At 38.1% G+C, this 25,014-nt stretch overlaps 1 protein-coding gene across 3 annotated transcripts in view; it reads left to right on the plus strand.

Moving 5' to 3' along the window:
* The window catches only part of Stil (STIL centriolar assembly protein), a 61,170-nt gene extending 36,813 nt beyond the window's left edge, over positions 1-24,357 (plus strand). For 2 of the 3 annotated variants that reach the window (XM_021247968.2, XM_021247969.2), the window contains 4 exons: positions 3,858-4,089; positions 15,330-15,540; positions 16,760-17,010; positions 23,407-24,357. In XM_021247968.2, the coding sequence (XP_021103627.1) occupies positions 3,858-4,089; positions 15,330-15,540; positions 16,760-17,010; positions 23,407-24,187 (1,475 nt within the window). In that variant the 3' untranslated portion in view covers positions 24,188-24,357. The remainder of the gene's footprint in view (positions 1-3,857; positions 4,090-15,329; positions 15,541-16,759; positions 17,011-23,406) is intronic. The other variant, XM_013067237.3, reaches the window with a different exon arrangement.
* The last annotated feature ends 657 nt before the right edge of the window (positions 24,358-25,014 follow it).

Below are 25,014 nucleotides of genomic sequence, written 5' to 3' on the forward strand. Positions count from 1 at the left end.
GAGTTCAATCCCCGTTACCAAAAAAAAAAAGCTCCTTCAGGTATTCTTTGGGCCAGGGATTTAGCTCAGTGGTTCTGTCACCTGCCTCGCAAGCACAAGGTCCCGAGTTCGATCCCTGGTACCAAAAAAAAAAACATAGTCATTTGGACTAAATGGCTTTTAGAAGCACATGTATTATACATGTACTTTGCTCCTTAAAGTTTTATATTGATATTTAGTCAGACTAGGCAAGATCTATATCCTTTTCAAAATTGTCTTTAAAAAATGAGGAATGTAAAAGTTAAATCTTACTTTTATTAATTTATTTTCATAAAATCACCCATGTAGACCCTCAAAGTAGAGAAGCCATTTTGACTTGGATTTACTTACTGGTTTTAAACTACAGATTTCTTTAAACCATTATAGTATATAGCAGTATTTCCCAAATTGCAGACTCCAGATAGTTCATGGTACCAAAGATGACTTGGGGCGACATACAGATAAATGTTTTATGTTTTATAAATTTATTCTTTTTTTTTTTTGGTACTGGGGGTCAAACTCGGGTCCTTGCGCTTGCAAGGCAGGCGGAACCACTGAGCCAAATTCCTGGCAAATCTGTTTATTTTTACAAGTATCAGAATAGGTATAACTAAGCCAGCCATAGTGGTACACGTCTGTAATCTCAGCTACATGCAGTTACTTGGAAGGCTGAGGCAGGAGGAGCCCAAGTTTGAGACCAGCATGGTCTACTTAGTGAGACCCGGTCTCAAAAGAGAAAATATAAAAGAGGTGGGGATGTAGCCAGGTGGTAAAGCATTATCTAGCATATGTGAAGCTCTAGATTGAATTTCTTTTTTTTTTTTTTCTGCCCATTAGAACATTTCTCAGAGAAAAAATAAGTTTCCGACAATCATATTATAGTAGGTAAAATTAACTTCTGTATTCTTTACAGGCATAGATTTTTGTTTATCATCTCTCTTCTACCATCCGTTATAAACAATTCTAGAAAGCAAATAAAGTCACTTTCTACAATAAATAGAGCATCATGTGCTGCACAGCAGACGCAACAGAGACACGGAGGCCCCGTGCCACAGCAGGTCTGAGCCATCTCCTGTTCTAAAAGAGCATTTTAAAAAATGAGACTCAGAGACTGAACGACTCAAAGAGACTGAAAAATAGAGACTAAGAAGAGAAAGTGTGAGGAAAGAAAGATCTAGATACATAGAAAGAGGGAGGGAGTGAGCCCTGGGATCTTACAACACAGGTTCAGACAAAGCTCACAGCGTCCACAGCTGGCCAACTACCTGGGGGGGAGGACGGCGCCTTTAAACACCACACGGTGCGGCCGGAGGTGGAGAACTCCAGGAATGGAAAGTGTAGGCCTGAATAATTTAGAACAGTATTTTACAGTTATATACACCATGTCCTTCCCTAGCCATATGCTGTATTGTTTTTATTATTGTACAAAAGCCCAAATCCCATTCTGTATGTTAGAGCTGCTGGTTCCCTTTTGAACTCAGGCTCGTGTCCCAAATGTATAAGAAGTCAGTGTGTGGCTGGCTGTAGTTTTAAAAAGTTGAGTGTGTAAAAATGGCAGTGATCTCCCCTGTGACTTTTTGTCCAAAACTCCCCTATGAAAAATTTAAAACAATTAAAAAGAACGTCGAGTTAAAAATCAACATGGCGATCAGTGGCCTGCAGCTGGGCCCTACGATTTTGGTGCTCAAGAGGTGAAGGAAACGTCCGGAGAACAGACGTCAAGGCCTCTGAAAGTTGCGTTGCTTTGTCAGTCAGTATTCCCCATTCACAGTTTTTTCCTTCCATTTTAGAGAAAGTGAAGGTGGGGAAGAGATTAACAAGAAAGAGGGAAGGAGACGGGTTGAAATTGGAGGGCTGCGTTCCCTGGTAGGGACCAGGGCAGCAGAGCCGGCGGGCGGGAAGCCGTGCCAGGGTGGTGCCATGCTGCTCGCCTTGCGTGGTAAGGAGGGCCGGGCCCAGCCCCTCTCGAAGGCCAGTAGCAGCCTGCCCTCCCATAGCAAGCCGGGCAGAGGGCGCGGGTCCACCAGGCCTGGCGGGTCAACAGCGGAAGCGGGTCTCTGGGTATGGGGACAGTGCTGGGGGACGGGGTCCTCGGGGGGTGGCCCTAACACGACACCCACCTAGCAGAGCAGCTGGCCAGGAGGGGAATGGGACGTGAAAGAAAAGGTAAAGTCTGGTGATGTTTCTGTCAGTTTGGCACGAGAGAAAGGAAGGACGGGAAAGGAACGTGGGCTCGAGAGCCTCGGCCTCAGGGTGGAAGACAGACAGGAGGGGCGGGGAGGGGAGCTCAGGGGGAGTCCCGAGGGCCCGGGCACCCACGGCATCTCTGGGCTCAGTGTGGGCCTTGGCCGCCCTGGGGGGATGGAGGGAGCCAGGCAGCCCGTGGAGCGCGGGTCTTCTCACCTCGGCCTGGCCCGGTCCAAGCCCACAGCAAGTGGTTCTTCAGTGGAGCGTCTGGAGGGACCCGGGCAGGAGGTTTTGGCACACAGCAGCCCTCCAGGGAACCACATGAGCGGTCAGAATGGGGGCCTCCCTTCAGTGGGGACACAGTCCAGCCCCCGCGGGGAAGCTGCCGGCCACATGTCTGGCCGGGGCAGGAGGGTCTTCTCGTGCCCCACGGATGGCAGGCGGGCGAGCGGGCAGACGGGCGGACGCAGGCCCAGCCCAGCCCTCACAGGTAGCTGGAGGTGACGAAGGAGTGGGGGCCCAGGACGCGGCTGAGGTGGATCATGGCGCGGTCATAGGCCACCTGTACCGACTTGCGGATGCTGGTCTTGCGGTCTTCCAGCATCTTGAGCTTGTCCACAGTGTCTTCCACACCCAGGGGCAGGACTTTGTCCCTTGGAAGCCACTGCCAGGTGCGCTTGTTGTCAAAGAAGAGGACAAGGAAGAGCTTCTCTCCAGCCTCTGCCTGCTTCTGTTCTCCCAGCTTCAGCACGTCCAGCAGGGGGACAGGTATGGGGACGCCATTGTGCAGCAGGCCCTCCCGGGGCATCTTGGACTCCAAGTTTGAGACCAGCATGGTCTACTTAGTGAGGCATGGTCTACTTAGTGAGACCCGGTCTCAAAAGAGAAAATATAAAAGAGCTGGGGATGTAGCCAGGTGGTAGAGCATTACCTAGCGTATGTGAAGCTCTGGATTGAATTCCTATTAAGACAGAGAGGGAGGGAGGGAGGGAGAGAGAGAGAGAAAAAGAAAAGCGAAAAGTTAACTAGCCCATCAACCTCGCAAGTGCAAGGTCCTGAGTTCGATCCCCGGTACGAAAAACAAAAACAAAAACTAGCACATCAAACCTTTGACTTCACAGAAATGATGAGCCTAGGTAGAAAGAAAATGAGTCAGTTTAGCAACAACAAAAATAAAAAATGTATGCAAAATGCTTGGAATATGTGTGCAAATGGTGCATTAAGTTTGGGAAGCATTTGATTTTAAGTATCTGCCTGACACTATGCATGTCTGACTCATCTCTAATATAGTTTCTTTAATATTATGTTTAAGGATCAAAACCAGATTTGTATTTAATATATTTTCCTTTGTTCTTTAGAGCAACAATTTCACACACACATGGCCATCTCACAAATTATATTCAGAAACTTAGGAAAGTAGAACCATTCCTTAAAGAGTCAGGACCCCAAGTGTTTCTTTTCTTTTCCTTTTGCTCTTAGTTTTCTCTCTTTCCACCTTTCACCTACCTCTTGGTGGCATTTCTGAGGAAATATCTGAAAACAGTTGTAGACATTTGCATTAAAATAATACAGCTAGTCTTATGAGCTTTTATGTGTGTTATTTTTATAGTTGAATACTTGTTTCAGTATCTATTAAATCATTTAACCTCTAGGTGCTAGCTTGTTTTGGAATGCAGCAGGTGATGATCAACAGGGTGATTCTCAGCTGAAACAAGATGATACCAAGATTTCCAGTGAGGACATGAATTTTTCTGTTGATATTAATAATGAAGTCACAAGTCCTCCAGGTAGTGCATCTTCATTAAAAGCAGTTGATATTCCCAGTTTTGAAGATAGCAGTGTTCCTGTGGAAGAAGAATTTAATCAGCCCTTTTCTGAATTCAAGTAAGATATCTTTGATTCAATATTTCATCATATGGTTTTCCTTCTTTTTTCATTTCTTTTTTTTAATTTCACTTTTAATTGATAAATCATAGCTATATTTATGGAGCATAATACATTGTTTAGGTGTTTATACTTATTGTGTAAGTGATTAAATCAGAATAATCCACAAATCCATCATCTCATGTATTTAACATGTTTTTCATGTGATGAAAAGATTTAAAATCTATTCTTTGGACCTTCCTTTTTTTTTAATACTCTACCACTGAACTACCTCCCCAGCCCTTAAAATCTTCTGTTTTGTTTTGTTTTGTTGTTTTGTTTCATTTTGTTTTGTTTTTAAGACAGGGTTTCACTGTATAGTTTAGGCTGGGCTTGAACTCACTATGTAGCACAGGCTGGCCTTGAACTCACAGTGATCCTCCTGCCTCAGCCTCCCAAGTGCTGGGATTACAGGCATGTCTACTCTTTTAGGAATTATGAAATATACTGTGCATTTATTTTTTCTTTTTGCAGTACCAGAAATTAAGTTTAGGACCTTCTAACCTTCTATATGCAGGCAAGTACTCTACCACTGAACTACATTCCTAACCTTTTTAAAATTTTGAGACAGTCTCACAAATTGCCCAGACTGGCCTTAAACTTTTATGTAGCTGGACATAGTAACTCAGAGGGAAAGTGGAGGAAATGAGGTGAGGAATGGATGCAGGGGCCGAATCATATAGGGTTTAGGACTCCCTTTTCATCCTCCCCACCTGGGATTATAGGTTTATGCTACCATTCCTGGGTCATTAATAATTTTAGTCACCATTTTGTGCAAGTTTTTCTTTTTAAATTCTAATAATTCTTCTAATTTAGAAACACATTTGTACATAGTATTACATAATATGGTGTCTATGTAATTCTGAGCTTCCTAAAACCATTCCAGATATTAGCCATTGAATGTTTTAAGTCTGAATCAGAACATCTGAAGAAAACTTCAAAATTACATATGCTTAGGCCTCACCTTAGAGATTCTGATAATACTAGATTCCAGATGGAGAAGGACCAAGAATTTTGTGAATTTTTATTAGTTTCCCCATATTTCAGTTATATATATAAGTAATTTTTACAGATATGTCCCAAATATTCATATGTGAAATATTATCTGAGATTTGCCTCAAAATAATCTAGTGGAAGATGAAATGGCTAAAAGTATAAATGAAATCAAATTGGCTAAAGAGTTGGAAAGTTTTAGAAGAGATTACATATGATGATATGTTAAACAGTTCTTTCTTGTGTTTGAAATGTTTAATTATAAATTTTTCTATTAAAAAAATAGGAATTGTGAGATGGGGGTGGTGGCACATGCCTATAATCCCAGCACTCTGGAGGCTGAGACAGAAGGATCTCCATGAGTTCGAGGCCAGCCTGGGCTACATAGTGAGACCCTGTTTCAAAAAGGGAGGAGGGGGGCTGGGGATTTAGCTCAGTGCTTCTGCTGCCTGCCTCGCAAGCGCAAGGACCCGAGTTCGATCCCTGGTACCAAAAAAATAAAAGAAAAGGATTCTGAATTCAGATCCTTAGCAAATTTGAATATAAATTCATCAAATACTCTTTATTGAATATATGCTACCACAAAACCAGACACTAGAGATTAAGCAGTAGGTTAGACAAAGCTCCTAATTTAATCACATAAGCAGCAAAAATAATCAAATATAGTGACAACTGTTCTGAATAAAACAAGTCAAGATGATCAAGTGGAATGTAGATGGGATGATAGCATGGGAGTGAGGTGTGGTATATTAAGTAGAGTGGTAAAGGTGGCCCTCCCAGTAGGGTGGCATTTGAGGAGCCACTCGTGAGCCAGCCACCTGCTTTGGGAAGTGTTGTGGGCGTAGGAAATGGCAAGTTTAAGACCTGAGGTGTTCCTGAGCTTAACAGTTTCAGAAACAAGCTGAAAAACTAATATAGCTGAACATCGTAACTCAGAGGGAAAGTGGAGGAAATAAGGGGAGGGATGGATGTAGGGGCCAAATCATATAGGGCTTAGGATATAGAAAGGAGGTTTGGATTTATTCCATGTTCATTAAAACAAGAGAAAGATTTTAGACAATGGTGCAGTATGATGTGCTGTTCATTATTTGAAGCCTCTCCTAGTTTTGCAGAGTTAAGAGAGGATGTTGGGAGACTAGTTGGTAGACTAAAAACAAGGAAGATGAAGTACCTTGGACCTAGGGTGGATCTCTTGGCACATATCAGATGTAGGCTATATGTTGAAGGTAAAAGAATAATTAGGTTTAAAATCCCTCAGATAAGATCACATTAATCAGTTAAAAGAGGTGAACTTGCTCATGCAGTGGCATTGGGGCAGGCAATAAGTTACCTTTTTTAATCATAAGCTTTGTGATAATATTTGACATTTTAAATTATTATGATTATAACTGGGCATGGTGCCGCACACCTGTAATCTCAGCACCCTGGGAGCCTGAGGCAGAAGGATTGTGAGTTCAAGCCCACCCTGGGCAGTTTAGCAATTTAGCAAGACCCTGTCTCAAAATAAAAAATAAGGCTGGACATGGTATCTCATGCCTATAAATCCAGCACTTAGGAGGCTGAGGCAGGAGGATTGCTGCAAGTTTGAGGCCAACCTGGACTCCATAGCAAGACCCTCTTTTAAAAAAAGAAATAAAGGGCTGGGGATTTAGCTCAGTGGTTCTGCTACCTGCCTCGCAAGCGCAAGGTCCTGAGTTTGATCCCTGGCAACAACAAAAAAAAAGGAAATAAAAGTTAAAAACCGAGGGCCGGGGATATAGCTCAGTGCAGTCTCTGGGTTCAATGCGTAGTACCACAAGGAAAAAAAATTATGTTTACAGTAATGGTTAAAACAATAAATATGCCTCTAAAAAACTATAGAGAAACATATATCTCCTTCTTTCAGTATAGTACGTATTTTAGTCATATAATTAAGTATTCATATGTACTATAGTGTATTGAAAAGACCTTTATGTACTTCTCCCTGGCTACAGTGAGTTTCTACAGACTTGTGATCATATTCATTTCTGTGTCTTTAGAACTAGTCTTAGTGTCTGGTTCTCTATGTTAACTTCTTGATAAACATTCATTGAGTAGGGGATTTAGCTCAATGGTTCTGCCGTCTTCCTTGCAAGCACAAGGTCCTGAGTTCAATCCCCGGTACCAGAAAAAAAAAAAAAAAAAAAAAAAAGAACTCCAGGGCTAGGGATGTGGCTCAGTGGTAGAGCAGTTGCCCAGCATGCACAAAGCACTGGGTTCAATCTCCAGCACCACAAAAAAAACATTCTTTGATAGGGAGAAAAATCTAGGGTGAATCTCGGGGTGGGTCCACATTTTATTTGGAATGACTGTAGAAACTGAGGACAAAGAATAAGCCATGATTATCCTTATTTATCCTCCTTTACTTGATTTTATAAGCTGCACAATACTTTCTAGAATTATGGGGATTTTCGAGTTACAGCTTAAAAAATCTCCAGTGCTTTGGTGGTTTTTAATTTCAGAAGCAGATTTGAGTTAACTGATAGAATAAAATTAATTGCATCTTTAGAGCGATCAATCAACTTTATTGATTCCAACACATAACTAGATGTAAATCTAGTCTTTTGTTCAGGATAATGTGTTGGTTTGGATTAAATACTGTCTCCAGTGTTGCCTGTGCTGAATTTGATTCTCCAGGCTCCTCTCAGACGTCTTGGTCTGATTCATACTGGGTTCCCACTGCCAAATATTTATAGATGTCACTTAGCTACTGGTCTCCCAGTCCCCCTTGGATGTCTTGCTGCCTAAGTCTTTCTGATGTTGAAGCAGTCTGTGAAAGATAAGTTTGTCTTGCAGCTTAAGTGATTATTGATTGCTTTTTCCCAAAGGAGAGCAATGGTAGGTCGATTTATAGATTCTTTTAAAATGATTCTTCTTTTAGAAGCCATGTTTTAGAGATACCTAATACCTCACATATTAGAATTACTTTTAAAACTTTTTTAGTCTTTTGAGGTTTAAAAGCTCAATGTTTTTGGTTCTTTTTAACTTTTGTTTTTGGTTGGTAGCTTAGACAGCAAGACATATATTTTTCAAAGCCTTGAACACACAGTACAGTGGAGTGATGAAGAGCATGGGCTCTGGTGTCAGACTGCCAGGGTTTGAATCAGGGCAGTATGACCGTGGACATGTCTCATGATCTCTTGGTGATTCTGTTTTCTCATCTATAAAATAATAAGTGCCAACTTTATAAGACTTTTGAGAATTAAATGACTTAATATGCATAAAGCAATTAGAACAGTACCTTTATAACTAATTACTATTACCATTTGGCTAAAGATGAAATAAGGCAAGCTCAATAACTGACATAGCCCTCGTTAAAAATAAAATACTTGTAAATATCTGGGTGATAAAACCATAAAAATCTTCTTAAAAAGTCATAAAATCTCTAAAGGCTGAATTTCTGCTTCTAAGTTTGAAAGTACTGGCTAGGCATGGTAATGCACACCCATAATCCTAGCACTCAGGAGGCTGGCAGGCAAATTGCAGTGAGTTCAAGGCCAGCCTGGGATGACATAGTGACTTCTAGGCTAGGCTGAACCACATAGCAAGACTGTTTTAAAACAGATAAACAAGTAAAAAACTAAGTTTGAAAGTTCTGGTGTTTTTATTAAAGTGAAATTAGTTAATATGGTTGAAGATAAAGGTTTAATCTGATGTTTGGGGCACAGAGGGAACACATTAGTAGATAAAGAGAACTAACAATTACAGGTCACTCACAATGTGTACCTGGTACTCTCCATTAAACCTGTCTCCGTTTTTGCATCCTAGGGAAGTGAATAGCATCTCCCCTATTTTATAGATGAGGAAAATGAGGTCCAAAGAGGTATATAAATTTGCCTAAGACATGATGAATAAACAGATAGCTATAATGTAAATGAGCATATATACAACATAAGATATAAAACGAAGGTGCCAGTGGGGATTAAAAGAAGCAAGAACATAACCAGTGAGGGATTAGAGCAACATCTTAGAAAAATACTTTTTTTTTTTTTTTTTGCTTTAGTCTTGGACATTTAATACCCTTCATGAGTAGTAAATAATTAAATTTTTATCTTGATAATTTTTTTTTCCCCATTAACTTTATTGGTACATTTTAGGTATACAATACAGTTACATTCATCATTAGGATCTTGTACCATTACATGAGTCTCTTGGTTCTTATTTTTTTTCCCCTTCCCTTGCCCTCCCTTCACCCACCCCCTCCACCCTTCCTTATTTGCAAAGACCTTGTTGCCATTTTTTTCCTCTTCTCATATTTTTTCCTTTCCCTTTTTTGCCTTCCCCTACCCCTCCCAATTCCCCTGGTGTTTTAGACCTTTTCTTCCTGTTACACAATATCAGTTATACATTTTTTAAATTACAATATTAAGATCTAGGAGACATTACCACAGATTTTACAGAATTTAAAAGGATATAGAAAGCATATTACAAAAATCTTTTTTGAAATAAATTTGACAACTTCTAAGAAATAACTTAGAAGACAAATTAATGAAACTAACTCTGGAGGAAATATAAAATTTGACTAGCACCTATTAAAGAAAGTATATTCCTAGCTTGAAAACCTACCTATATGACAGCAACAGGCTTGTATACATTTTAACTGATAAATTATATCAAAAATTTAAAGCAGGAAAAAAAAAAGAACACTTCTCCCCTCATTTTAGGAAATCAGCATTGTGCTAATCCTAAAACTGGATAAAGATAATAGAAGAAAAAAGTATGAACATAGATAGAAATTTGTTTAACAAAGCAAAATATTAGAGGTCAGATCTGGCAGGATGTAGAAAGTGGTTTTGTTTTAGGGATGGCAGTGTTGGTTCAGCATTGAAAGATCCACCCCCAAAAGTCATCATTTTAACAGAAGAAAGGAAAAAGCCATATGATCCTGTCACTAGTTGGAGAAAAAGTATTGGACCAAATTCTACAGCTGTTCATGGTAAAAGCTATCAGGAGACTAGAAGTAGAACAGAAACCTCTCAACAAATTAAAGACATGTACTCCATACTTCCAGCGAGAACGCCTTGTATGAATGGAGAAGATACAATGCTTTCTCCTTAAGGTGGGGAACAAGGGCAGATATGCTTACTCTTTATCTGTCCATTAAACTTTGAAACTTAGTCCCCACCAAAATAGTCTGGCAATAAAATGACACAACTAGGATAGGATTGGCATGGCAGAAGCAAAACCTTTATATATAGATGAAATGATCATCTACAGAGAAAATACTAAGAAATCTCTAGGAGCCCCTAGAACTTGTACTTGAATTTAGCAGGATTAGAAAACACAAGGTATATATAAAAATTCAGGTCTGTGTATACTTGCTATAAATGAAGAATTGGATATTGAAATTTAAAAGTTATGTAGGAGTACAAAGGACCCAGAAAAGCCAAAAGCAAAAACAAAAACAGTATTGGTAGACGTTTAGCACCCAATTTTAAGACTTCTTCTAAAGCTACAGTCATCAAGGCAGTGTTGGTGTAAGGAAAGACGTATAGATCATTTGAATAAAACAGAGAATCTAGAAATAGAACCACACATATATGGTCCACTGAGTTTTGAAAGATTATTTAACATTAGCATTTTATAGAATATAAACTCGATTCAAGAGCCGAGGAAGAGATAGTGTCTTCAGCAAACGGCACTAGGACACCTGGTATCCGTATATAAAAAATTAACCTCAACCCTTTTTTTCCATACATGAAAATAACTTGAAGGGATCTATGAACCTAAATAAGAAAGCCTAAAAGTATAAAACTTTAAAAAGAAATTATAAGGGAAAATATTTATGAATTCAGGGTAGGCAAGAACTACCTAGGAGACAAAAAACATGATGTATAAAAGAAAAAAATTGATAAATGAGATTCCATCAAAATTTAGAACTTTAAATGACATCATTAAAATGAAAAGTAGTCCTTAAACAGACCATATTTACAATGCATATAACCCTTGAGCAGAATATATAAAGAATTCTTAGAGCTCATTAATAGACAACCCAATTAAAATGTAGACATAAGAAGATGATAAATAGCCAGTATAGCACAAGGAATGGTGTGCAACTCTAGAATCAGAAAAATACTAATCAGTACAATAATAAGATTGACACTCATTAGGGAGATGAAGTCAAAAGTTTTAAAAGCCTTGTCATGACTTTTTCATTTTGTTGGATTCTCCCCCTTTGCGTTTAATTTGTCATGCCCAATGGATTCATTCCGCTGGGTTTCCTGGGGTTGTGATCCTCATTGTCTTTTCCTAGGGTATTGTCTAAAATTTTTTGGAGTGCCGGTTTGGTATTCATGAAGTTCCTGAGGTGCTCTTTATCATCAAAGTATCTTATTTCTCCATCAATTTTGGAAGATAGTTTTGCAAGGTACATCAATCTGGGTTGGAGGCTGTTTTCCTTTAGGGCTTGAAATACATCACTCCAAGCTCTTCTTGCCTTGAGGGTTTGCATTGAGAAATCTGCTGTGATTCTGATGGGCTTTCCTTTGTATGTGATTTGTTTCTTTTCTCTCACTGCTTGTAGAATTTTATTCTTCTGTTGGATTTCTGGAATCCTAACTATTATATGCCTATGTGTAGATTTTTTTTGATTAAGGCTAGCTGGAGTCCTATATGCCTCACTTATCTGTATGTCAAGTTCTTTTTCCCTCCTTGGGAAGTTTTCTGCCATCACTTTGTTTTTTATGTCATCTGCACTCTCTCCTGTTTCTTCATTGACTCCAATCAGTCTTATGTTATTCTTGTTTGCATCGTCTAGCAGCTGCTGGATTGATTTCTCATGTTCCCTTACAATTTTAAAGCAATTTTTCTTTTCCTCCTCACTAATTGCAATCTTATCTTCTATATCTGAAATTCTATCCTCACATTGGTTCATTCTGCTGTGCAGACTTTCGATGGAGTTTTTAATCTCTTGGAAATCTGTTTGTATCTGTTTTATGGATTCCATTTGTTTCCTATGTTGAGATTCCATCATATTCCTCAGATCCTCTATTTTTTTAATCTGTGTCCTCTCTAGATTTATTAATCATGTCTTACACCATGAGCAAAATCTTTGCTGTTATCTGAGTAATTATTTCTGATTTCATTTTTCCCAGATCCTCTTTTGTTGCCAGTTCAGAGAGTCCAGGTGGTTGAGTATCAGAGTGTTCCATCTCGTTTCCCTTTGGGGTTGCTGTAGGTGATTCAGAAGTCTGTTTTTGAGGCTTGTTTATGTGTCTTCTCATTTCCACGGTGGCGGGGGGCGGGTGCTTCTGGCACCCACGCAGCTCACCTTCTCTGCCCTAGGAGCTTGGGATGGCAGCAGGAGAGCTTTCTTCCAGGTGCTGGGACTGGCTGAGCTTCACTGACCTAGGAGCCTGGGATGGAGATGGGGGAGCTTCCTTTGAGGTGCTGGGACCGGCTGAGCTTCACTGCTCTAGGAGTCTGGGATGGAGGCGGGGAGCTTCCTTCCGGGTGCTGGGACCTGCTGAGCTTCACTGCCCTAGAAGCCTGGGATGGCGGTAGGGGAGCTTCCTTCCAGGTGCTGGGACCAGCTCACCCTCTCCGCCCTAGGAGCCTGGGATGGAGGTGGGGAGCTTCCTGCTGGGTGCTGGGACTGGCTGAGCTTCACTGACCTAGGAGCCTGGGATGGTGGTCTAGAAAGATTTTTAAAAGACCCTTGAAGAGTAGATGGGATTTCTTTCTTTTTTTTTTAGGATTTCAACAGGAAAAGAGTATGCCAGCTAAAGGCATTAAAAGCAGTTATTCTTTATTCCATAGCATTTGAAAATAAAGATAAGTCTGGCTCTTTTGCCAGTTCAGAATCTTGGGGAAGAAGTCCAAGTAGCTGTATTATTTTAAAATTTACAAGCAATATTATGCACAGTCATGAATAAGAGCTACTGTATTACAAACAAAAGTATATGGGCTGAACTCAGAATAAATAAATATATATGTGTAAATATGTAAATAGGTATATATATTTATGTCTCCTTATACGAAGTACAGAAAAGTAGCGTACTATAGGTCATCTTTTGAACTTTGCTCTTTTAAATGTAAATCTTGGAATTTATTCCAAATCAGTTCCTAGAGATCTCCTCTGTCCTTTTTTTTCCTTTCTTTTTTTCTTCAGTACTGGAGATTGGACCCAGGGCCACTGAGCTACATCCCCAGCCCTTTTTGTTTTATTTTGAGACAGGGTCTTGCTAAATTGCCTGGGCTGCCTCAAACTTACAGTTCACCTGCCTCACCCTCCTGACTAGTTGGAATTACAGGCATGAGCTGCTGCACCCAGCCCTCATTCTTTACTGTATAGCTGCATCATACTCCATTGAGTAAGATATATCATAGTGTAATGAACCATTTTGTGGATGGTTGGATTATTTGCAATATTTTACAATTACGAACAATGGTATAATGAATTACCTGGTCTATGTATATTTTTGAGTTGTTTTAATGTGTGATTCCTGCCTTAAAGTCAAATGCATTTATAATTTTTTCAGTACTGTCGGATTTTTTTTTCACAAATATGCTGTTTTGCACCCATTAGCAACAAATAAGAGTATCTGTTTTCCTACAGCCTTGTCAATACTATGTTTTGTTTTGTTTTGTTTTTTTTGGTACCGGGGATCGAACTCAGGTCCTTGTGCTTGTGCAGCAGGCAGCGAAACCACTGAGCTAAATCCCTGGCCCTCAATATTATGTTTTTAAAGTTTTTTTCCAGCCTGATAAGATGATAAATGGTATCTCAAGTGTTTTAAATTTCACATTTAGAATTTGAACATTTTTTTCATGTCGGAAATCATTTTGATATCTTTGTGAATTATTTCTGTCCTTTATCATTTTCTATGTGTTTATTTTCTTCATGTTTGGTATAACTTGGTGTAGATAATATCTTATCTCTCTGTGCTTGTCTTTTATCTCTCAAGTGGACATAATATATAATACCTATCTTATAGGGTTTTTTGGTGAGGATTATGTAAATTGATACACTTGAAACTATACCTGGCCCATAATAAGGGGTCTACTAGCTAATTATTATTATTATTTTCCTGAATTTTCTGCAATAATAGTAGATTACTGTTCTAACAAGAAATACATATTTTAGTTTTTATTTTTAAATATTATTTTATTGGTACATTTCTAGGTATACAATATAATGACATTCATCTTTGGAAATTTGCACCTTTATATAATCTCTCTTGGTTCTTATTTTTTCCCCTTCCTCTGGTCTCCCTTCAACCCCTCCATCCCTCCCTATTTACAAAGACTTTGTTTCCATTTTTTTATTTTCTCATTATTAATTCCATTCCCTTTCCTTTCCTCTACCCCCACTTCCCCTTCCCCTTTGCCCCTTTTCTTCCTAAGGAAATACATATTTTAATGCTAATTTCCCTAATTACTTAAAATATATTTTATTTAATTTTTTTCCCCTTTTTTTGGTACTGAGGATCGAACTTGGGACCTTGCACTTGTGAGGCAGGTGGCAGAACCACTGAGCTAAATCCCCGGCCTGTTTTAATTTTGAAAGTAATACTCATTGTATATAATATGATTATAAATGGCAGCTTATGAACTTTTACAAAGATCTTGATTATTCCTTTAAAACCTGAAATAAACAAATAATATATTTTAAACTTTTAGACACTCTAAAAGCTTTCATTGTATCACGTTTAGGAAAAATCAATAGATTGCTTTCCAGCCTTCAAAAAACTTATATTAAATATATTATAAAGGTATTACAGTCCAGTATGCAGCCTATCAAGATGGTATGTTTGGCTGGGCATGGTAACACACACCTGAAATCCCAGCACTTAGGAAGGCTGAGGCAGGAGGATCATCTCAAGTTCAAGGCCAGCCTAGGTTCAAGGCTACCCTGAGCTACAAAGTGAGACCCTGTCTCAAAACAAAACAAAAAAATGGTATGTTTATATACATCACTAAGAGCTGAAAATACAAACCAGATACTTCTTGAGTCTTATCTCTTTCTGAAAAAATTAATACATTTTAAGTATATAGTAAAGGTACCAGGTATGGTGGTGCATGACTGTAACCCTAGCTATAAGAAGATTAAGGCAGGAGGATCGAAAGTTTGAGGCCAGCATGGGCAACAAGATCTGAGCAAGACTCTCCGAAATGCGTGCACGCCCGCGTGTGTGTAGGTTTTTAAAATACCTTGATAACTATCCATTTACCTTATATATCTTTTCAAGCAGCTCTTCAGATGTGAGAAAAGAACCCAGTGTGCCTGTGTTCTGTCCAAACGCTGTGCTGGCAGAGAGTGTGAGCATGTGCTTACAGGCTGGGCCAACAGAGGGTGCCAGTAGCAACACTGAGACATGGGGAGAATCAAAGCATGAGCAAGTCCTACAATCCTTACCTCACCAGCCATCAGACAGCCAGAAGATTTACCAGGACTTACTGGTAAGAAAATATGGAGCATCTTACCTTTCATGCGATGGTTCTTTAATTAGGAAATCTAGACTTTCCCTAGATTTAAAATGTTTGGGAACTTGAAATAAAAACAATTTTGCCTAGTTAGCAGTATGTGATTTATTTCTTTTACCTTTCCCTATAACTCAAAATTAGTAATTTACTATGAGCATGCCAGTCATCAGGTACTTAGCCAGAAAAAAAAAGGCTAACTTTTAAAATATAAGTGTTGATTTTATACTAAGTTCATACTAAAGCTAGTGCAGAGGGAGGGAACAAGAGTTTGAAAGAAATGTGAAAACTGGAAAGTAGTGGAATGTTTATGGTAATATTTACTGATTTCAGTTCAGGTAAGCAGGCGTTTATTAAATATTAAACTGAGTCTAAGAAAGGGGACTAAGTAAAGTGGATAACATAAAGAAGAATATGAAAGTCTTATGTCTTTAAGAACATAGAGGAAATAGTGACACAAGGACACCAGTAACAATTATACAACAGGTTGAGAAGTGCTGGGAAGCAACGTGAGAACAGAATGAATAGGAGTAGCTCTGGTTAAAGGACCTAATGCTCTTGGAATATTTAGGTTAGAATGTGAACTGAGACTTAAAGGTTGGAATGGACACGGGTGTTACTTCCATCCAAATTATAGACTTGTAACATTGGTTTCTCTGTTTGGATGATGACTAATTAAATGTGCTTCATTGACGTCCTATGTATTCATCAGTAAACACGTTTATTTGCCTGCTAAGTCTTAGACTGGTACCAGCCGTGTATGCTCAGGGAGTGAAAATGCCCAAATGTCTGGAAGGCAGAGTGGTTATCACAGGTCATTCTTGTTTTCAGAAAGTGAAAAAGAAAAGAACCTAATTCTGAAAGTAACATAAAGTTCTAATTTATAACTTTGAAACATATTGCAATTTTGAAATGAAACCATGATTAAAACTTATGTTTATAAAGAATTTAGCATAAATCTTTGAGAACATTTAGATTACTCATGATTTTAAATATGTTGGTTTTAAATGAATAGATTCTGAACAAAAGATCTGTTTCTTGTAGGATCTGATGAAATCGTTAGGATAGGATATATGTATTTATCCCATAATACTTAAATGTATTAGATATTTTGTGGAATTTGACAAGATAGTATCATTTTGTCTTTCCCTGTCCTAAAGCTATTAGTAGTGATTTTTAAATATTTTTTTTTCATCAGGGTCAAGTGAACCACCTATTAAGTAACTCCTTGAAAGAAACAGAACAACCATCTACCAAAGCAGTGGTTATCAGCCATGAATGTACCAGAACCCAAAATGTTTACCATACAAAGAAAAAAAACCACAATCCAGGACTGGCGGAGAAAGATTGTGTTCTTAATGCAACGCTTAAGCAACTAAGAAGCCTGGGAGTAAAAATTGATTCTCCTACTAAAGTGAAGAAAAATGCACATAAAGTAGACCATGCCAGGTAGCTTTTTAAAATTTATTTCAAAAGAGTAACAAATTTTATATTGATTATATCTATTAAAGTCTATATAGTTTTAGATATATAGCAGCAGTCTTGAGAGAAAGGGTCTAAGTTTGTTGTACCTCAAGTCAATTGATTCATCGTTTATTCACACCTACTGTATGTGGGAAGAAATAGAAATCATCTTTAGGTTTTAGTCTTCATTTTAGAAGGAGAAAAAGTTACATATATAAGTAATTTGAGAAATAGTGTGGGATGTTGCCTGGGTAGAGATGCCAACAAAATAGTTTGGGAAAGAGAAATGGGTTTTGAAAGTCTTCCTGGAGTGATAGGGTGATGCAGTAGCTACTACAAATACAGTTTATATGGATGCTTTCTAAAAAGCAAAGCATTTCTTTTTCCCAGGAGTGTATCTGACTGTCATGTCCCTTGTCCTTCTGTTCAGATTCCTTTTTTATCAAAGATGACCTCAATATATCCTCATTCAAAGGAGGACAAAATCTGGAATTATTATTTGTCTGGTTTACTGTTTTTCTTTTTTTAAAAAAATTTATTAGTACATGTTTGTACTACATAATTGGAATTATTAAGGATAGCATGCTTTCTGTTAATTACTTTTTGTTATTACAAAACTAATACAGTTTCCTGGTTTAAAAAACAAATCAGCTGGGCATGGTAACACATGCTTGTAATCCCAGGCACTTGGGAGGCTGAGATGAAAGAATTGCTCTCAAAATAAAATTTAAACTGCAAAAATTCCCACACTCCCAAATTCCTGTTTGACTCCTTCAGGGCTATTTCTCTTAGTCTCTGTCTCCCTTCCCTTCCCCTCTGCCAGTCAAATTGTTTTAATCAAGATTGTTTTGCCCATAATTTAAGTAAAAGTGTATATTATAAATTATACCCTAAAAATAATACATGCTGATGATTAAACTTTTAGAAAGTGAAAAAATGTTATTTGAACTAATAACATGCAAAAAAAATCAGCTTGTTAAGAAACATAGTTGCAGTTTTATATATATAATTTCATTTGTTTCTTAGTATAAAACAAGTTATTTATCTATGCATGAGATGAAAAGTTCATATAGACAGAATTTTTTTTTTTGGTACAGGGGATTGAACTCAAGCCCTTGCGCTTGCAAGCCAGGTGGCAGAACCACTGAGCTAAATCCCCAGCCCTAGACAGGATTTTAGTTCCATGTAATTTTCTCAAAAGCAAAAACAAAAAACTGGGCATGGTGGCACACATCTGTAATCCCAGGACTCAGGAGGCTGAGGCAGGAGGATCACTGAGTTCACAGCCAGCCTGACCACATGGCAAGACCCTGTCTCAAAAACAAAAACAAAAAGGACAAGAAAATGAAAACAAAACAGGTCAAAACAATATGCAATATAAACAATATATTTAGTACATATTTCTATGTACTTTTAAATTTTAATAATATAATATAAACTTGCATAAAATATTACAGTTTTGTAAATACTGTGATATTTGTTTTGTTTCTAAGTAATATAAATTTAGTTTGAAAATGGAAAGTATAGAGTAGACAAGACAAAAAACTATTCCTACCAATCAAATTCCTCTATTAAAATTTTGCTTTTGGGCTGGGGATTTAGCTCAGTGGTTCTGGTGCCTGCCTCCCAAGTGCAAGGTCCCGAGGAGTTCAATCCCTGGTACCAAAAAACAAAACAAAATTTTTTTTGCTTTTATATTTTCTTTCAGTCTTTTTCTTAAATAATTTTTGTTTTTTGGAGACAAGATCTTGTTATGTAGTTCAGGCTGGCCTTGAATTCACTATTAGCCCAGGCTGGCCTAGAACTCATGGCAGTCCTCCTGCCTCAGCCTCTGAAGTGCTGAGATTACAGGTATGCACCACCACACCCAGCTTTTCTTAAATAATTTTAACAGCAACCATTTATTGAGTGCTCGTGTGTTAAGAACTATTGTAATTTTATGCAGAATTGTTTTACTTAATATTTAAAATAATCCAAGTGGTAGTAGATTGTTTCATAGTGTTTCACAGTTTTTCTTGAACTAATTTTTTTTTTTTTTTTTTAAGATACCGGGGATTGAACTTGGGTCCTTGCGCTTGCGCAGCAGGCAGCAAAACCACTGAGTTAAATCCCCAGCCCTAACTTAGTTTTTTAGTGTACTCTCCTACCAAGTTCCAGCTTGTACCCATCGTTGGTATTTGCAAGGTTCCTTGCCATTGCTTTTGTTTTTGTTTTTTCCTACTGTCCAGAATCTCTTCTTTTCTTTTTTTTTGGTACTGGAACTGAACCCACGGCCTTTGCGTTGAGCTATATCCCCAGCCCTTTTATTTTTTATTTTCTAACTGGGTCATTTTGCTAAGTTCCCCACACTAGGCTCAAATTTGCAGTCCTCCTGCCTCAGCCTCCTAGAGTGCTGGGATTATAGGAGTGCACCTCCAAGCCCAGTTCTTATCTTTCAAATGTGAGCTCATGTCATCTCTTTTGTCAATGTTTCCTGGATCCCTCAGAGAATATGATGCTATATACTCAAAATACCTTGCTCTTCATAGACTATCGCATGTGATTGTGACAGCCTTTCCAACAAGATTGTAAATTTTATGCATAGTCATCCCTTTCCATCTGTAGGGGGTTGGTTCCAGTATCCCTCAAGGCTGCCAAAATCCACATATGCAAGTCCCTTATATAGATGGGATAGTGTTTGGGTCGGGGATGTAGCTCAGTGGTACTGCACCTGCCTGGCAAATCCAAGGTCCTGAGTTTGACTCCCGGTACTGCAAAAAATAATAATAAATAAATAAATGGGATAGTGTCTGCATATAACCTACACACATCTTCCCATATACTTAAAATCATCTCTAGATTACTTATAATACATAAATGCTATGTAAATAGCTGTTACACTGTATTACCTGGGAAATAATGAACCAAAATAAAGTGTATATTTCCGATGTTATTTCTTTCCCCTTCAAATATTTTCAGTCTTGTTATTGATTGAATCCAGAGGTGTGGAATCTATAGATATGAAGAGCACAATATAATTCTGAATTCTTACTACCTCTGCTGCACTTAGTAGGCCTTCAGTGAGTCATTTGCTGAATGAATGAAATCTCAGGTCATCACAGAAGCTTACAATGTTTTGTTTCGGTTTTTTGAGATAGGGTCTTGCTTTGTAGTTCAGGCTGACCTTGAACTCACTATGTGGTCCAAGTGGGCCACAAACAGTGATCCTCCTGCCTCAGCCTCCAAATGCTGGGATTACAGGTGTGCACCATCATGCCCTGCTCATAACACATACAGGTATAATTAGTACGCAAAAAATTCATAAGGCTATTTTTTTAGAATATATGACTCATTTTTCTATAGAAAGTGTTACAAATTATAGATTAGGTGTCAGGAAAGTAATCCTTGTAGTCCATACTGTTCCTTTAGTTCAGCAATCTTTTGTCATTGTATCTGCATAAAAATTTGTCTCATGTTTTTTGTGGTCTCTGAGCACATTCTCTCAGCAGAGTGGCAGGGACAGGGAGAGGAAGACTGCCTTTCTACTTTTCCTACCTCAGAACACTGCATAGATTAAGGGGGTCCAAAGGTAGGAAGGCAGGGAAAGAGAATCCCAGAAAGACCTAGAAATGGTACAGGAGATGGAGGTAATGGGTTTGAGGTCTGACAGCAGCCTCTACAGGCAGGTGTCAACTGCAGTAACCCTCTTGAATTCAAAACCAGTCTTAAGCATCTTCTGTAATTGCTTCCTCACCTTGCTACCTGGCTGTCTGTTTATTATAGGAAAAACTTGTATAGAGCATGTAGGCAATTAACTAGTCCATTCAAACAGGACAGTAAAGGAAGGTTGACCTTTGTCTTTCAGTAGGTTGGAATAATTTTTGAGCTTCCCTTAATTGTTGGCATCCAAATCTTACTTAAACTTATTCATGGATTTTCATCATCATTTCATGACTGCACATCTAATGAGATTGTAACATAGTATGCTTGTGCTTGAGGCTTATAGGATTTGATTAGTGGAATGGCCTCCTTTTGCTTTTCATCTTAATTACCCTAGTGTTTATATGCTTTGGTTTGGAATATTATTTGTTTGTTTTGCTTTCAAAGTAATTATGTCCCCTCGCCCTAAATTGAAACTAGCTGTATTAGTAGAACATACTGTTTTTGTGACTATTATTATCTTTTTAACACAGGTATGGATTCCAAGGATTACTTTCCTGGCACCTAATCTATAATTTGTAACACTGTTTCTGTAGAAAAATGTGTCATATATTCTAAACAACAGCCTTATGAACTCTTGGCATACTAATTATATAGAAGGTTAAAAGAACCTTCTAAACTGATATTGACTGCTTCATTCAGTCCTTTAACCATTCTCCAGAAAAAGATCAAATTAAAAATTAGGCCTACTTTTTCTAAATATTTAACATTTTGAGTACGTTTCTGTTTTCTTGTATCAGATTAATTACTTCATATCAACAGACATGACAATATATGTATTTTAGTATGTACAGGTTTTCTGATTTAATATGTAAATTGCTTATGAGTTTGTGGAAATAGGCAAAGAAAGTAGAAAAAGACTATTCAGAAGACATCAGTGAATATATCAAAAATATCTAGGTAAATTGGTAGTATTTCTTCCATCTAAAATGGCTGTCTGAAGAAGCATTAAGTACCAATGAGGGAGAATTCCAAGCTAGTTAAAAAGAACAACATTATTGAGCACACTATTTATTGTCTGGTGATTAGATGTCACTTATTTTGGGGAATATTAATGGTTGGAAATGGCTTCTTTCAAATTCTAGGTGCTTTATAAGAAAGAAAATGCCAGATACCAGATACTTGTTTTTTGTGCAGCTATGGATGTAAGCAGTGGCTGGCACATATAAAACTGCTGAATAAAAAAAAAACTGCTGAATATCTTAATGTGATGATATGAAAAGTCATAGAATATTTCTTTGACTAGAATATAATGTTTACCACAACAAATAGTGTGCAAAGGACCCTGGTGGCAAAATGCAAGGTTCTAAATACATAGTAGTAAGTCAGTGGTTACAGAGCCCCAGAGAGTATGGCAGACATGGGTTTCTGTCTCAGCTTTCTACTTACCAACTGTTCAACTTTGAGGAAATTGGTTAAAATCTATTCTTCACTTCTCTCAACTGAAAATAAAGGTAATAATAGTACCACCTGATATTCATTTAGTAAATAATGAGTGCCTATTATGTGCCAGCCACTGTTCTAGGAACTGATAATACTCCATTGGCCGGGGGGGTGGGGTGGGGGGAGCGGGTGTCTGACCCAAATGCTGCCCTTTTTAGCTCTTGTGAGAGAACTAGACAGTAAAATAGACATGTGTGTTGAGATAGTGATAAATGTTAAGGAAAAAGCAGAAAAGTAGAAGGAAGAGAAGTGGAAAATAAGCATAAGAATAAGAATGCATGCAAATGCCTGGCGCATATAAGGCTTCATTGACAAATTGTGATTGTATATGTGATATAAGGAAAAAGGAAAATCAGTTAACATTAGCAAAAGTGAGTTGAAGATTATGTCTATAATTAGCCAGGTGTCCACACCTGTAATACCAGCCTGCAGGAGATTGAGGCAGGAGGAATGCAAGTTGGAGGCCAGCCTGAGCTACATACCAAGTTCAAGACTGGCTAAACTACACAGTGAGGACCCGTCTTTTAAAAAGAAAAGGGGTGCCAGGCATAGTGGCACATTCCTGTAGTTCCAGCACTTGGGAGGCTGAGGCAGGAGGATTTGCTGTGAGTTTGAGGCCAGCCTGAACTACATATCAAGACCCTATCTCAAAAAAAACATATCAAGACCCTATCTCAAAAAGAGAAGTGCATGTGTGTGTGCGTGTGTGTGTGTGTGTGTGTGTGTGTGTGTGTGTAAGCAAACCTATATCCAGGGACTGGTTGATGTTTCATTCATTGCAAATGGAATCTCTTCAAGTGTGAACAATTTAATTCAGTTTAATTTTCTGGGCTACTTACTAAAGCTTGTATTTTTATATCATCAGATGTGTTTTGTGTTTGATTTTACTTTTATGTTCTACTTTACATTAAATATTAGCTGATCTCATGCTATTTGGGGTTAATAGTTGAAAATTTAATGACACAGCATTATTGAATGACTCCTACATTTGGAGCCTTGTTTTGTTCTTTGAACCATGACTGATGTATAAATTTAGAATAATTTATGTTCTACTTTCAATCTGTGAGTCGTGAATTACCTTCTAGGTTATCATATGTATCCCTTGAATATGTGTCTAGATCATATATATTACTCATATAAAAAGCCACAGGAGCTTAAGGCTGAAATCTTCATAGACTGAAACACATTTAGAATGAAACTGTTAAGGTAAATGATGGTTTACTCCTTTGTGTCTTTTAGTGTGTTGGCATGCATCAGCCCGGAAGCAGTGATCTCTGGATTAAACTACATGTCATTTGCTAATGTTGGCATGAGTGGTTTAAGCCCTACTGGTGTGGATTTGAGCATGGAGGCAAATGCTATAGCTCTGAAATATTTAAATGAAAATCAGCTGTCACAACTCTCTCTCACTCGATCAAACCAAAATAACGGTGACTCATCTTTTAGCCTTCTGCATATTAATACAGACAGCACAATGGGGCTTAACTTAATTTCACCAAGCAACATGTCATTTGCAACTAAAAAATATATGCAGAGATATGGACTTATACAAAGCAGTGACAATAGTGAGGATGAAGAGGAGCCTCCCAACCATGTAGATAGCAGGAGTGACCATCCGTTGAATCAGAACTCTATACTTCTATCTGCACAATGTGGTCATCAGAAAGAGCCTTCTAGGAATGCCTGTGAAGTAATTAATTGTTATAACTGTTTATCCTTGGACACACACACAGAGATGCCAGTATTAAGAAATATTACAAATGAAGTCCAGTCAAAAGCAACACAGAAGTTGAATGAAAATCCGTCTTTATTAAAGAACCTTAAACCAAATCCTGCAGTGAACCTCCGAACCGGAAGAGCAGAGTTTACTCAACATCCTGAGAAAGAAAATGAAAGGAACATTCCAGTCTTTCCTGAAAGTTTGCAACCTTCTGAAACTTTAAAGCAAATGAACAGTATGAACTCAGTAGGTACCTTTTTAGATGTAAAGCGTCTCAGACAGTTGCCCAAATTATTCTAAACCTTTAACTCCCTCCTTTCCGATATAGGTCTGGGTGTCTCCTGAAGGTACTTAGAGAAGGTGGAGCCTTTTGGGTAGTTCTGAGATTCCTAATCATTGTAGGAGTCAATCTGCTTCTTGGTATCAGCCAGTTACAAGAGCTAAACTAGCTGGGGATTTAGCTCAGGGGTTCCGCCACCTGCCTCGCATGTGCAAGGACTTGGGTTCAATCCCTGGTAGCCCCCCCCCCCAAAAAAAGCAAACAAAGAGCTAAACTAGTGACTTGTTTGTGAGCTGGCAGGCTGGTGGGAAGGCCAACTTGTTCAAATAGAGCTTTTCAGCATCACTGAAACTTTAAGGAAAAAAAAACCTAAGATCAATTATTTCAACAAATTTAGGTAAACAGACACTGTTCAGCTCTGACTCTGAACTGATATTATATGTTTTGTATTTCACGAAGTCCATTTTTCCGGCATGTTTCATCTCTGCATCTACCCAGCGTCAATAAAAGAACATAGAGCTATTGTGACTCAAGCTGAATTAGCAAAACCAGCCTGCCTTGAATTTAAAGAGAATGTTATTTTTTAAAATACCTGAAGATCTTTTATACAAGAAATATAGTTCCTCTTAAGATGTATATTAATTAAATTACAATCTGTTGGATTGATGTTTATGTAGCATCTTTAACACATAGCACTAGCTATCACAACAAGAAAATTATTGAGTGTCAGTGTTTTATAGACTTTATGGTTTTCGAATGTCAATATTTTTAATAGAACTTAATAAAAATGTCTTGACTAATTGTTTTCTTTTGTCTTCTGCTGATAGTTTATCCTTCTCTACTTTTC

The sequence above is a fragment of the Heterocephalus glaber genome, unplaced genomic scaffold, assembly GCF_053883595.1.
Source record: "Heterocephalus glaber isolate CG9 unplaced genomic scaffold, H.glaber_assembly_v1.0 deba00001451, whole genome shotgun sequence".
Lineage (NCBI taxonomy): Eukaryota > Metazoa > Chordata > Mammalia > Rodentia > Bathyergidae > Heterocephalus > Heterocephalus glaber.